The 13,685-nt window shown below is 38.6% G+C and overlaps 2 protein-coding genes across 4 annotated transcripts in view; one reads left to right on the top strand and one right to left on the bottom strand.

The window, feature by feature from the left end:
- The first annotated feature begins 704 nt into the window (after window positions 1-704).
- On the top strand, window positions 705-3,831 carry LOC106156863 (serine/threonine-protein kinase pim-2). 2 transcript variants are annotated; one of them, XM_013532293.2, is made up of 2 exons: window positions 705-1,331; window positions 2,212-3,831. In XM_013532293.2, exons 1-2 carry the CDS (start codon window positions 1,220-1,222, stop codon window positions 3,486-3,488), a joined length of 1,389 nt encoding a protein of 462 aa, XP_013387747.2. In that variant the 5' UTR covers window positions 705-1,219; the 3' UTR covers window positions 3,489-3,831. The 2 variants fall into 2 exon arrangements, with proteins under 2 accessions (XP_013387747.2, XP_013387748.2); XM_013532294.2 differs by having other exon boundaries at window positions 706-1,331; window positions 2,215-3,831.
- Window positions 3,832-4,284: 453 nt separating this feature from the next.
- LOC106156885 (corticotropin-releasing hormone receptor 2) overlaps window positions 4,285-13,685 on the bottom strand; it is a 34,052-nt gene continuing 24,651 nt past the window's right edge. For both annotated transcript variants that reach the window (XM_013532327.2, XM_013532322.2), the window contains exons 3-12: window positions 11,025-11,150; window positions 10,424-10,524; window positions 10,012-10,115; window positions 9,235-9,370; window positions 8,391-8,544; window positions 8,072-8,132; window positions 7,575-7,659; window positions 7,103-7,185; window positions 6,480-6,657; window positions 4,285-5,872 (exon numbers count right to left, since the gene is read on the bottom strand). In XM_013532327.2, coding sequence (XP_013387781.2) covers window positions 5,708-5,872; window positions 6,480-6,657; window positions 7,103-7,185; window positions 7,575-7,659; window positions 8,072-8,132; window positions 8,391-8,544; window positions 9,235-9,370; window positions 10,012-10,115; window positions 10,424-10,524; window positions 11,025-11,150 — 1,193 coding nt within the window. In that variant the 3' untranslated portion in view covers window positions 4,285-5,707. The remainder of the gene's footprint in view (window positions 5,873-6,479; window positions 6,658-7,102; window positions 7,186-7,574; window positions 7,660-8,071; window positions 8,133-8,390; window positions 8,545-9,234; window positions 9,371-10,011; window positions 10,116-10,423; window positions 10,525-11,024; window positions 11,151-13,685) is intronic.

Below are 13,685 nucleotides of genomic sequence, written 5' to 3'. Positions count from 1 at the left end.
GTGAGATTGCATGCTCTCTGACGCAATGCAGCTGCCCTGAAGCTGTTCCATGAGTGCCTTATGTTATTCCAGCCTATCCGACCTGTGGGTATTATTCAAATGTGAATTCGTTCGTGTGTGTGTGTGTGTGTATGTGTGTGTGCAAAAATAAGAATTACAAATAAAATAAAAATAAAACCCTTTGCAAACAGCCGTAGTTCGCGTTTTGATATCTTCCCCTAAAGCCTCAACGTGAATCGTTTCCTTTCTATGCGTTTGTATGCAATCAAATTCTGCCAATGTGAGCACCGGCGCCCTAGCTCACATTCAAGCCTTTTGTATACAGTGTTAACAAAACAATTACCGAGGTAAACGAATAGTTCTCAGACATACTGACATGCACATACACTATGACTTTCTAGTATAAGTCGCAGTTTAACAAATTCAATTAATTCATATTTAAGTAACAGCTTTCTGTCGAAATCGAGAGAGTCGCTTTTATCGCATGCGGGTCCATCTTCACAACCTTGACCTAAGCACTTAAACAAACATTAAATAATTCAAAATATCATATTAAGCAGGCTCCAAGTATATGCCATTCACTGCTTCAACACACCGATGCGGGCTTGTTGATGACATTTTTTAGTACATTGTAACCTATGTAGGACACCCTTGAATTAAATGTGGAGGGTATATATTTATGAAGCAAAAATATTTTTCGTCTACACATGGCGTCCACTGTCTTCTATAATTTGGCCTGGTGTTTTACTCTCATTGTATCGCCGTATGCGATCCTATGCCGGCGCAAGGTATCTATATACTAGAACATGCATTATTGAATAACAATTCTGCCTTTAACATTATGCATACGCTTATGCTGCACCAAATTCGCAATTCACGGGATTTGGACCTCGTGTCGTTTACCTGCGACACTAAATGATAGGCAGCTTAACCGTGGACATAGCTAGCGTCCGTTTCTACATATGGCAGTCTTGGCGGACATCCCTAGTGCGTAGAGCTGTGTCTGGGCCGCAAAGTAAGGCAAAACACCAGGACTGCGTATTTGGTTTTCATGAGAATCCAAACATTCATCCTGCAAGTGGATGTTGAGACCTGAATACGAAAGGTGGTTAATGATCCAGCTATGATGATCTAGATTTCGGTATAAGGATATTAAAAAGAGCACATTGTCATAATATCAGGAAAATATTAAGACAAAATTAAGTTTTTTCTTACTGCCATGGATACCCAAGCAAGCTTGTTAGCTGCTCTATTTTTGCTGGCATCAGAAATGGGAGTGTTGAGTCTGCCGCTGTTGGAAAGCAAAGAAAATGAGTCGTCGAATATACCAGGTAAGTGATAAAAGCCAAATATCTATATTATTGTAATGGGTTCAATTTAGAGGTTGCGCTGAGACTCAAGTCCATAAGCAGTGAAGGGGCAGTGGGCTAATAAAAAGCCCCTTGCGGGTCGCAAAAGTTCGCTCTGAAACAAAATGTAATCTAGGCTATACGAAATAGGTCTACATGTATGGCATTGCTCGAGATGGACAACGGCGCAAAGAGTTCCACTTTCTCAGAAAAAGACAATCTTTGAGATTGGCCTGTTAAATGCTAGTACTAAGATAACTCAATGTAGGCTTTTCATATTCGTTATTATTGTGCTAGTCACACATGTAGAGTCCAGTTGCTGAGTATTTTTCACTCTAGAGATGACATAAGACCACCAATGCTAAATATCTTGTTTTTCTTTTTTCTTTTCTTTTTTTTTTTTTTTTTTTTTTGGACCCCACGTTGTGTTTACGTACTTAAAGTATAAAACGTCTTCACAGAAGAATAATTATTAAAAAGAATAAAACCATTGGATCGGCGATTAAGTCCAGTACGTTCTGGATACATACCGGCTACATTATATATTATTTACTATGCACTCTCTGAATATATAACTCAATTTCAGTTTATGTACTGGTATATTCATTTTATGACCTCGTACATACATGTAGCAATGCAATATAATATAATTGATAGATAAAACATAATGCAAAAATACCTGCACGTTTTTCTATATAATGCAATCAAGGCTTTATTGCTAATCTCATATGTTTTTCGCATATTCATTGATGCTGAAGATTATCATGTTCTATTTGCATCTTACTAGTAAGTACATACTAGCATATTACTAGTAAAGTGCAGTTTCAGGTTAATCACACTATGAAATCCTTGTATTTTCGAGCAGGGGCCCTGGCGCAGGCAGCGATCAACGAGAAGACGGCAGAGAGCCAAATGGCGAACACAACCGCGTTGACTCTCGAAATCACAGAAAACATCGGGAATTCTTCTGTTGATCAAGAAAAAATCAACGAAACTGGAAGCCACAACGCTTCAGAAAAAGACCCTATCGCCGTAAAAGAAAATAAGGACGATGTCAAGAACAGGACAAAGTTATTTCAAATGCCACCTTCGCCAGAACTTCCCGATCTCCCTGCTCATGATCGGAAAGCTAATATAACGGGACCAGAGGATCCATATATTGCAGCGCCTGTTCACAGACTTTGCTACGAAAATATCACCTATGTCAAAAACTCCTCGGGGCAAAACATTTTGGTTGGATCGGGTAGTTTTGGGAGTGTCTACCTTGCGATGTATAAAGAAACGTATCCGGTGATCGTTAAAGTTTTCCATAAGCATACTGCAAAGAACACAACTAAAAAAAGACTCAAGCAGACTTTTCACGAGGCTCGGTTATCCGCCATGTTACAGCCGACAGGACTTCTTCCAAAGTTTTACGGACTTGTCCGAACGGAGATTGACGGGGAGGTAGAATTCGGTCTCGTGCATGAATATTACGCCAACGGCATGACAGTTTTGAAACTCCTAACGGACAACAATAGCCCAGAACTTGAGAATGGACTGCAACCTGACTGGTTACAAATCTGTCTCAAACTTGTGCAATCTATTGATCGCCTTCATAAAGAAGATGTGTTGTTCAACGATATAAAACTGGCAAACATGCTGGTAGATATGTCTGGCAGAGAACCCGAGGTGAAACTGATAGACGTAGGGAGCGCCAGTTACAGACGCCCTCATATGTACAGGGCAGTGCCACCTGAGGAACGAAAACGGTTTTTCCATCTGGCACCGGAAGTGCTCGACGACGTCCCGACCAGCGTGAATTCGGATGTCTATTCAATATGTAAAGCTCTAAGACGGGTAATGGCGTTTAAACCGATAAGTGACGAGCTGACAAGATATGCGAGTTACTGTCTGGACGCGGACCCCAAAGACAGGCCAACGATACCGGACATCATTGACAAATTGCACATGATAATCTCTGATACTACAGACAGCACTTTAACCAAACTTTTAAACAAAAAGGACGAGTTTGAGTTTACTCACAAAGAGTTCTTGTTTGGACTGACTCTGTCGCCATTTTTCGCATTGGCAGTAGTGGTGGTAAAGGGACTGTATTATCGTAAGCATCATTTGGCATATAAGCAACATAGTCTATGATCATTTAATTTTCATCTTTTATGATGATTTTTTTTCAAGTATCATATTATTCATTTTTCTTCATAATCAATAATGCACGTAGGAAACGGATACACCTTTCTTTCGTTGGGTGTTCACCAAAAGCACTCGACTGGCCAACATCAGTCTTTAAAACTTACAAGGTATCAAGTACATGTAGTAGCCTACTGTGTAGTTTGTCTTTATATTTCTGATATCCATTGACACGATATTGTTATTATTGTAGGTTACTTTTATTTGATTCACTGGTGCAATCGGTGCCCAGGCAGGGATTGTAAATTATTTTGGGTTTTTTGACATGAAGTAAAATGTAAATCAGTTGCTAGTATTCGTTTAGTGTACCTGTTCAAAGTATAACTGATTTTGAAGACTAAATGTCTATTTGGGATTCTAGTGACAAATTGCTTAGCTGCAAGTCATCAAGGATTGGGTCCTGCGTGGTTCAAAGGCTCTGAAACAAACGGAGGCTCATTCCAATACACCCTTCTGCTGTTTTATAGTTCTAAGGTTTAATTTGAATATGTTGAATATAAACGTTGTACATGTACTAGTAGGATAAGAGTACTTGTTTTTAAGTCTTCGGACAGAAAAGAGAATTGAGCGGGAGATTAAGGGAAAGATTTTGATATATAGCCTCAACATATAGAATACCTTCTGAAAAAAATTAATGTCTAAATTACGGCAATCGACCCAAGTACCGTTATAAGTTAAAGAAATAACATCTCTTCTTATGAGACCAATATTTCACAATAAATACATTGTACACAACTCATAGAAATATAATATATTCTACATGTATTTTACTACAAAAACACCAGTTATAGCAATAATTTTGAAATCTGTGCTTGTCATCGGACTACGTGACCTCTATAGATGGCTATACTCTTTAATAATCTCTTTCGAGATTATTACAAAAAAAAAAAAAAACTTTTTAGAAAAAAAACAGGGACTAACTCTGAATATTGAATTCATTAACCATTGGTAAGCACGGGAAAATTGTCCAGGAAAGCCCAGGAAAATTTATTTGTTACCAAAATGAACAGTTGTTATCCTTTTAAACAATAATCAGCGAAAAAACATATTAGTCTATAAAGTGGTCTCACTTTTTTTCAGTTTCAATTAGGTATTCAAAAAGTGTACCTAGCACGCAAACGGCTCGTTTGGTTAAATGACTCTTTAATGAACTTATAAAATGTTATCTATTTATAATGAGTATATTGTACAAGTGCAACATTATTCCAAACATTATAATCTCTCTCTCTCTCTCTCTCTCTCTCTCAAAATCGGACTTCTTGTTGTAACAGGGTCAACACATTTATCCACGTTATGAACGTTTAAATACACGTGCACGTGCACAATGACTATTTTCGCACTTGATTCTAACGGAAAGAGTACAAATAAACTTCTTCAATGTTGTCATAAAAATAAAATAAATAATTATCTCGTCACGTCACGTTAACATTAGTGCAACAATTAGGACACAGAAAGAAATAATTTGTTCATTTGTGCGAAGATCGAAGGTCGAGAAACTGAGTTATAATTTTACAGTGGATGACAGTATACTTGTTTGTTACCCCACGAATACTTGAATGATACGCCATACTAAAGTACCAGTAATATTTGACATCTCGAAATTAATTTTCGAAACAGCTTGACCTGGAAAGTGCTACAACATCTAGGCCTACTTTCCGCCTTCTGTCGCCCACCTTGTGTATTCAGAATTTGATGATATCAATACTAACAACAGAGGAGACTTCATCAAATCATAAAACATCTAGGTTGGAATCTACTTTAAATATCTTTTCACAACAGTCATTTTTCGGACTGAGTTTTGTTTTGCACCATGAGTTACAATATACAATATACAATTGACTGATATCAAATGACTAAAAAAGGAAAACAAAAGTAAAGGAAAACTGTTAAAAAGGTGAATGATTAAGATGACAACATACTTGTTTGATTCAGTTTTAATAATAACTGGAGTTCACATCAAACGTTAGATTATGGGAGTTGAAGCTCATCACATGGGCCTTTCTTGATTGAAGAGGGCGCCACTGAGAGATTATAACTTTCCAGCGTCAAATATTCCAAAGAAATTTGTCTGGGTACAACCTTGAGAACATCACTGATTGCCATACATGGCATTGTCCGTTTAAACGTCTGTTTAAACGGTAATTGTTTGAATATGTTGTGCGACAGCTCTACGGCAGGAGAATATCCGTGTCGATGGGCGGGGCAGCCACTCCACAGCCGTTCTCTGACGTCACAGAGTTACCCTGGTGCTGCATACGTATGCGCTCTGATTGTGTTTGTATGTGACGTCTTGTCATCCACGCCCTGTACTTTCTTAAAACTGCAGCACGAACCTGTGAAAAAATAGTAGATAAATTGAGATGGAGGTGTTTTTTATATCAAAGCAGCGAGAAATAAAAGATAACAACAAAGTTGTGCTCACCCCCCCCCCTCCAAAAAATCAATCAGTTTTAAACAGTTGCGCTGTCGTCATGTTAAATAGCCATACGTTATAGAAAGTAGGGGATATCTGTTGCTGATATCCAGCCACTAAAGACTTTACTGCGCTAGTGGCTTTTTAATTCTCCGACGCCAACATCGACTCTATGTAACTTACGTAAGCAAATTATACTGTATTTTTCATTTTATCTATATTTCATTTAATGTTCAGTAATCTATTTTCATAATAAATCCATGCATGAAGACAAGGCATGATACGACATTCACCCTCGTTCGCACAATGAAATTCACTTCATTTTTCGTAATGATGAAAAAAGTCAGGCGAATAGTGTTTTCAAATCACCAGACACGTTTTCCGTGCATATACTGGTACAGTTTATACTTGTTCGCTCCATGTATCACATTTCACCAACGTCATCACCTTAATTCAATTTTAATGCTAGGAATTTACCAGGGTGAGGGGGACGGTGAAGAGAGAGATCACACGGTTGATACACTCACCTCTCTATTCACAAAACAATACAATACGGCGACAAATAGCCCTTGAGTGGAAATCAATATGGCGTTGCAGTACTTGAAGATCTTGTCTGTGAGGGGGTCTTCACTGGGTGGTACCAGAACCAGGACGTACGTCACCCCCAGCAGAGGGAGGAGAATTATGGTGGCACGTATTGCCTTCCTGAGTGAAAAAAAAATAACGATTTCTCGTTATACTTAATGGAATAGTATTTAGTACGGATCGCGAGGATAGGGATAGATGAAGGATATTCAAAGCAAATCGCGGTATCACACACACACACGCGCGCTCGCGTGCGAGCGCGCACACACACCTCCCGTCTACCCTTTTGAAACAAATGAAAAATTTACGCTATGACATCTTTAAAAACATATCGCACATTTTTTTTAAATGATTTCAATATTTTTCAGCACCTGAATCCGTCGAGGGAGGGTGGGGGTACACTCTTCTTCTTGAAATTCAGATATTCTTCATTTCTCAACTAAAAGGCATTTTCCAAGATAGATATCAATAAAAAGACCTTATCCATTTTTCTCCAATGAACCTAAGCAAAACTTTCTGGTCATTTTCCCCTAATATTATGTAATATTCAGATCAGATATCTCACCTGTACTGGCTAGCCTCTGGGAAATGTTCCCGTAGCTTGGCAATCAGAACCCATATTATTGAGATAAGAAAGATGATATTACCCTACAAATAAGATAAATAAGGCAGTTAAGTTTCCTTTTTTTTTTTGCTTTTTGTGAGTGCAAATCCTGTGTAACACCAAGTTTGCAATCGCTTTAAAACCAATTTTAGTTAACTCGTTGACAACTTTTTTCCAAGCGGGCGCAAGCCAGGTGAAAGAGGCTCTTCAAACCTACATAAACAAAATGTAACTGTAATTACCAAAACAAAATTGTCGTCCACTTTATCGTTTATACCTCCATTTGTTCACTTATTATTATTATTATTATTATTATTATTATTATTATTGATGTTGTTGTTTAACCTCTTTTCAATAGCTCACCATACATTCGTTTGAGCGAATGGCCAAGATATCAAAGAACTACAATTACCCACACGGTATATGTACGTACCAGTAATACTAGTAAAGTCGGAACAACATGGATGTAGTCGATCAACCGATCTTTCATCTCCGTCTCATGGAGGGGCATCCAACAGCTAAGGGAGACAAAACCGAGGTTATTATATGTTAATATGTGTTAAGTCGGTGGTGCACATGTTTGCTATCATGTATCTCCGCAAAACAACTTCCGTGTCAAGTCAATGGAATTGACTATGTAAGTTTCCGTATGGGAAAATTAGACACTAAAATAGTGAGAAAGTTGCCAGTGGCGCCCCCTTTAATGGCATACAGGCCAAAGAGTTTGGCCTTCTTACTGTAGACATTTATGTAGTTATATCGTGAAAAAAATTTAAAAAGTATACTATGGACACATGTATGTGAGTCCAATATAAATGTGCGTGCAAATTTTTCAAATCTTATCTTTCCATGATTTTTTTTTCTTGTTTGTGTTGTTTATCCTGTGGAAAGATATTTAAGGAGAAAGAAGTACTCTGCCGGAATACTTACGGAATGTCGCTGATGAAAAACCGCACAAGGCCCCAAACAATTATTACAATGGCTGGAATACCTAAAAGTGAACCCAAATCAAATATGATACCTCAACATCATCATTCTATCTTGCTAAAGACTTCTATAAGTCGTAACTTTTGTAGCCATTTTACACTAACAAACATGTGTACATTTATTTAAGTGGTGAAATATGTTCTTGCCAAGCAATACATTCGTTTGGTAGTATTGCTACCTTTATAATTTTAATTTGAAATAGAGACTTCAAAATAACAGCACTAATAGTACAGAACATACATACTTTTTGTGATATACTCACCCCAGCCTATAAATAAATATAAATAAAACTTTATCTTCTCGCTGGAGTATGCCCAGACGATGATGACGTGGAGGTAGAGACCTTCAATGAAAGTCCAGAAAAAATTGGCTCCAACAGAATAGTTGAGGAAAGCCGTGGCCAGTTTACATGCCCACTAGAAAAAGAATAAACATATTGGTATTATCTCTAAACAGTCAAATTAAAACAAAATCAAAAACGTTCATATTTTCAAACTCAGTTCACTATTCTCAATATGAGAAACAGGAAATATCCGATGCCTGGTGATTTAATACAGAAGTCCCATCTATAGCAATGTCTTGACATACGGAATTGTGACCAGAAAACACTGGCGCACAATCAGTTCGTTGTCTCACCAACCACAATTCAGAATTCTTAGGGTTTGTCTCTAGCTTCTTCATGAGATTATCTTGTGGTTTAGCCCAATACACCCCACAGGGACAGTGATATCAGAAGCTACAATAAATCTGTCAACTCTCCCGAATTGAGGATTTATCTCCCAACATCGTGAATCGGACCAAAATTCTCGAAGTTTTTTAGTTCGTGAAAACGATAAATTTGCGGTTTTGTCGGTCAAGTACAACTCTGCACTTACCACGCCCTTACATGCAGCTGTCCATTTCAACATAATGTTGAAACCAAACGATTTACTTGAAAACATATTAAAAGCCTGGCCATGGTCTGATCGACTTCATCAAAATTCATAAATATATCACCATCCTTGGATGAAAAACTCGTTCTCTTTGAATACTGTTTTTGCGCGGATGCTCTAATTTCATAAACGACCCTAGCGCAAGGAAGTGTTTTAGTAGTAATCTGTACCTACCTGTGTGACGTCATTGTGTGTGTCGTCAAAGATAGCGGCCGGGGAGAGGAAATGCAAAATAAGCCAGGCCATGTTCCTCAGCAGGAAGGACACGATGAGATGACAGTGGATGGTATTTCGAAGGCACCGCAGGCTTCTGAAACACAATTGTGTTGCTTGCATGGAGACATTCATAAAATATACTAAATATAAATATTAAAACTGGACGTTAGGTATATTTGAAACCCGGCCGTCCCTCTCTATCGAATAATGTTTTACTTTGCTTCTGTGGAGAACAGGCCCATGCAATATTCACGAAAACGTTTTCATAAACTAAGTATTGCTCGTCACTTATCTTATTATATCCTATGCGTAAAACAGTTGTGAAATTTAAATTCAGCATAATTGCGATAAAAATGATACATACAAAATTACTACACCTCGCCGGCAGTAAGCTTACCAGTGCATATACTTTTAAAGACGACTATGACTTGATTGGACGCAAATGTGTATAATGGAGCAACCCCCCACCCCACCCCACCTACGCATACCGTAATTTCATGTTAGAGCCAATGAAACTGGTACGATACAGAAAACTGTACCGCTTGATGTGAAACTGGTACGACACAGAAAACTGTACCACTTGATGTGAAACTGGTACGACACAGAAAACTGTACCACTTGATGTCACTTGATGTGAAACTGGTACGACACAGAAAACTGTACCGCTTGATGTGAAACTGGTACGATACAGAAAACTCGATGCGAAATGGACCGTACTGTACAGCATAAACTGACCTGAAGTATAGAAATATCGCCAAGGCCACTAGCAGAGTTAACGTTGACAGGCCAAACCCTGTGAAGTAGATACAACTAAGGATCGTGCTGTGCAATTCTAAATCCTAAAAAAAATTAAAAGAAACGTCAACATAAAAGATGCAGAATTACATCCATGATATAGTACTTATAGGCTAGATTCAATACTTCTGCAGCACTCACAATATTGAACATATTCTTATCAAGAATATGATATCAAATGACGTACGAAAATTTAAAAAAAAAATATACCAATAAGTTACACATAATTCAGTCTTCTTTTAAAAATATATAATATAGGTCGAAACAAACAAGTTCTGTTCCATTCCACTTCTACATATCGTCTGACCAAAGGGTAATCAAAGCGTCCGAACAAAATAAAAAGAAACCGTACTTGCACTTGTTTCTGGCCTTCATGACCGTACAAAAAGTAACATCTGGACCGATCCACTCTGGTCCACGTGCCATTGGGTAGACACGTCCGTGTGGCGTTCTCTGTTGAGAGAAAATAACATTTTCAAGAATACAGGGTATATGGAGAGAGAGAGAGAGAGAGAGAGAGAGAGACGATATCATGTCCTGGTAATCTATCACTTTTCCCTAGCATCCCTAGCAGTAAATGTGAACCACATGGAACACGCGGCTCTCAAGTTGCTGTGTCAAGTAAAAACGTCACGCTCTTGTCGAAGCGTACCCCCTCCCTTCCCACGCTCTACCTGATGACAATGTTAAAGTTAACGAAAAACATGAAACAATGAAATAGTAACACTTCAGGGACAATTGATTTATAGGTAAAGAGTTTAAATGGAATCATATTGTTTCAAATCATCATGGCCCATCTTTTGAATTCAGGCAGTTTACCATTGTAAGATTTTCCACACAGTTTAACAGTTCTAAAGACAACGAGGCATGTATAACTAGCAGAGCAGAGCAGAGAGAGAGAGAGAGAGAGAGAGAGAGAGAGAGAGAGAAAGAGAAATCATGCGTGCACTCACGTGTGCTGTCCAAAAATACACCTGCATATTTTGCTGGACATCGGGCCGACAGCCTCTGTCCGGCAGCGCTCATCGGCCAACAGATGTTTGAGTGCCATGACGTGTTACAGTACACATGACCATCGTCTGCAATAAAGAAAATACAGAAAACTGTTTACAGGGGAAACAGAGTCATATTCGTTGAATGTGCCTGTAACTTAGCAGTCAATTCAGTATCATATATGCCTTCACTTGCCCACACATTGTTTACATGTGAGATAGATTCTGTACTGCAAATGCATTGTTGGTGAAATACTGTGCAGCTCTAGTATGAACATGAAAGAAAGGGTTTATATTTTGAAACGATAGAACTGATGACGGTTCCTGCTAAAAGATGTACATGTATGTGACGACCGTATTCACTTCAAGTAAAGGGTGAGTTCACAATGAATTTATCGCAACAGCTACTGTGCACTAACTCCAAGGTGATTCTCGCTTAATACAAGCATATTAACAGATTAACACACTTCTTTTTTCAACGAACTCGTTAATCACCCGCTTCTCTGCATTGTGCACAACGTCAGGAAAGGCGTGTAAATACGTTAATCTGGCTGCATTCAGCGAGTGTCCTTGTGGATTTAGTGCTCACTCGGCAAACACATAACGTTATATAACGTTACCATAACGTGGCCATAACGTTTATTTTGGTAAAATTAACGTTTTGGTAACGCAATAATAACGTTATGTGTTTTCTGGGCGGTAGCTGGTGCGATAGACTCATTGTGAACGCGCCCCAAGCATTTTAAACCAGTATTTCAGTCTACCTTGACCTTTGATAGTGGTAGGTAAGTAGAAACTTAATTAAATTAAAAATCGCGCCCTCAGTTTTATAGGCAGAGAGAAATAGCTACTATTTCAACCAACTGTTAATTTGTATCGATTGGCGCATTTCACATTTATCCTGAACAATAGTCGACCAAAGTTTAGATCTTTAAGTTACGACAAACTTTCGGTATAAAGTGCCTTTATAGGATCCCCCGCCCTAGCAACTGCTGTCTGTTATCGAAAAGTTACCTTGTAATAGAGCTTGGTTTCTAATGAATTCTGACTGTCTTAATATCTCAGTGTGCATCTAATTTGCCATTTATCAACTCATATTTGCATCGATTCTTAGGCTGTATTCCCAGAGCTTTTAGATCGATCTATCCCCGCGGGGAGTCTCACTAGATTACTGTCAGATAATCCGGCTTAAATGTCCGTCCCGCCTACTACAAGCTGTAAGGGGGTAATTAACTTTCGTGTCCGCCCGGCTGACAGCTATTTAGCGTGAACCCCCAGGGAGTTGGGTCGATCTAAAGTAGATCGATCCAATCTCTGGAAAAGGGGTCTAAGACTTTCCAAATGTGTTAAAACAGTCAGTAAGACAGTCAGATCCCTTGTCTAATCACTGCCGTACACAGTATGAAGGCTATGTGTGCAGAATGTATGCACCCAAGCGCACTTGCTAACATTTGATATATTCCGGCAGTATCAAGTTAATAAAGCAATTACGTGTCGCTTTTATTACGCTTAAAATCACTCAGTAATGTGGAGCCCAGACTACCGCAAAATCCTTTAATATACTAAGTAGAAAAGTAATTGGTCCCTAGGACAAGTGATATGTTTATTAGAAAGAAATAGATCATTTCATGCAGCTGAACGGATACGTGTGGGTTTTATAAAGACTAAGTTTTAGCTAAATTTAACGCATTGAGGTTTAATGAGTAAGATGATAATCTTAAAGCTCCTGGGTTGCAAACAAAAACTTTAAACTTTCTTATTGCCTTCAGACTCCATAGTTTTTAAGTACATTGGGAGAATGTTCCATTCATTTGGTCCATAGACTAGTAAAGCTAGGCCGCCGAAGGTTTCCAGTCTGGCGAGTTTTGCCATTACTTCACGAATAAGAAACACTGCCCTTAGCGGCCCCTTCATCACCAGAAAACACATGTAAATAACTGGCTTTGGGCACCAGAAAACACTGATTCGCGAATGTCACTGTACGACAAATGAAATGATTTGCACCAAATTTGCACAAAATTATCAGAATTTTCCGGCACTCCAACTAATGGTGTAAAGCGCATAATTATTCACACCAACATAACGTTTCAACCGTCATTACTGAAAGGAAATACCTGTCATTTTTTACAGGCAAGGTCAATAAAACAATCAATGCACGCCACTCTGTTCGGTTTTAAAGGTGACATACCGATAGAGCTCTCTTTAAATTGGCCCAGCACGCGTCATGCAATGTAACTGATAAATGCTGAGTATAACGAAAATGACATGGAATATTCATTGCGTCTAACTGTACGTGATTCCAACGCCTGTCTTAACCATTACACCTCTTAACAGCAGCTCATTAACTGAAAACAGTCAGCCTCACTTACAGGTAAACCTCTGGTAATGTGGAGTGGAGTATAGTGTTTGAATTACCATGACGACGATTGATGAAAAATCATCTTTCCGGTGTTCTGTTTGATCTTGTCGCTTCCACAAACTAAAAAGAACATACCGGCATATCTTATCTGACAGTGGAGTACAACTACGCGCATGCGTGTATGTGTGTGTGCGCGTGTGTGTGTGTGTGCGTGAGTGTGTGAGTGTGTGTGTGGAGAAAGATGGTGCAACGCTTCACTAACA

This window comes from Lingula anatina, chromosome 5, assembly GCF_051362555.1.
Source record: "Lingula anatina isolate TDL-2025a chromosome 5, LinAna3.0, whole genome shotgun sequence".
Lineage (NCBI taxonomy): Eukaryota > Metazoa > Brachiopoda > Lingulata > Lingulida > Lingulidae > Lingula > Lingula anatina.
The sequence above is the reverse complement of the archived record's forward strand: the minus strand, read 5'-3'. Positions and strand labels throughout refer to the sequence as shown.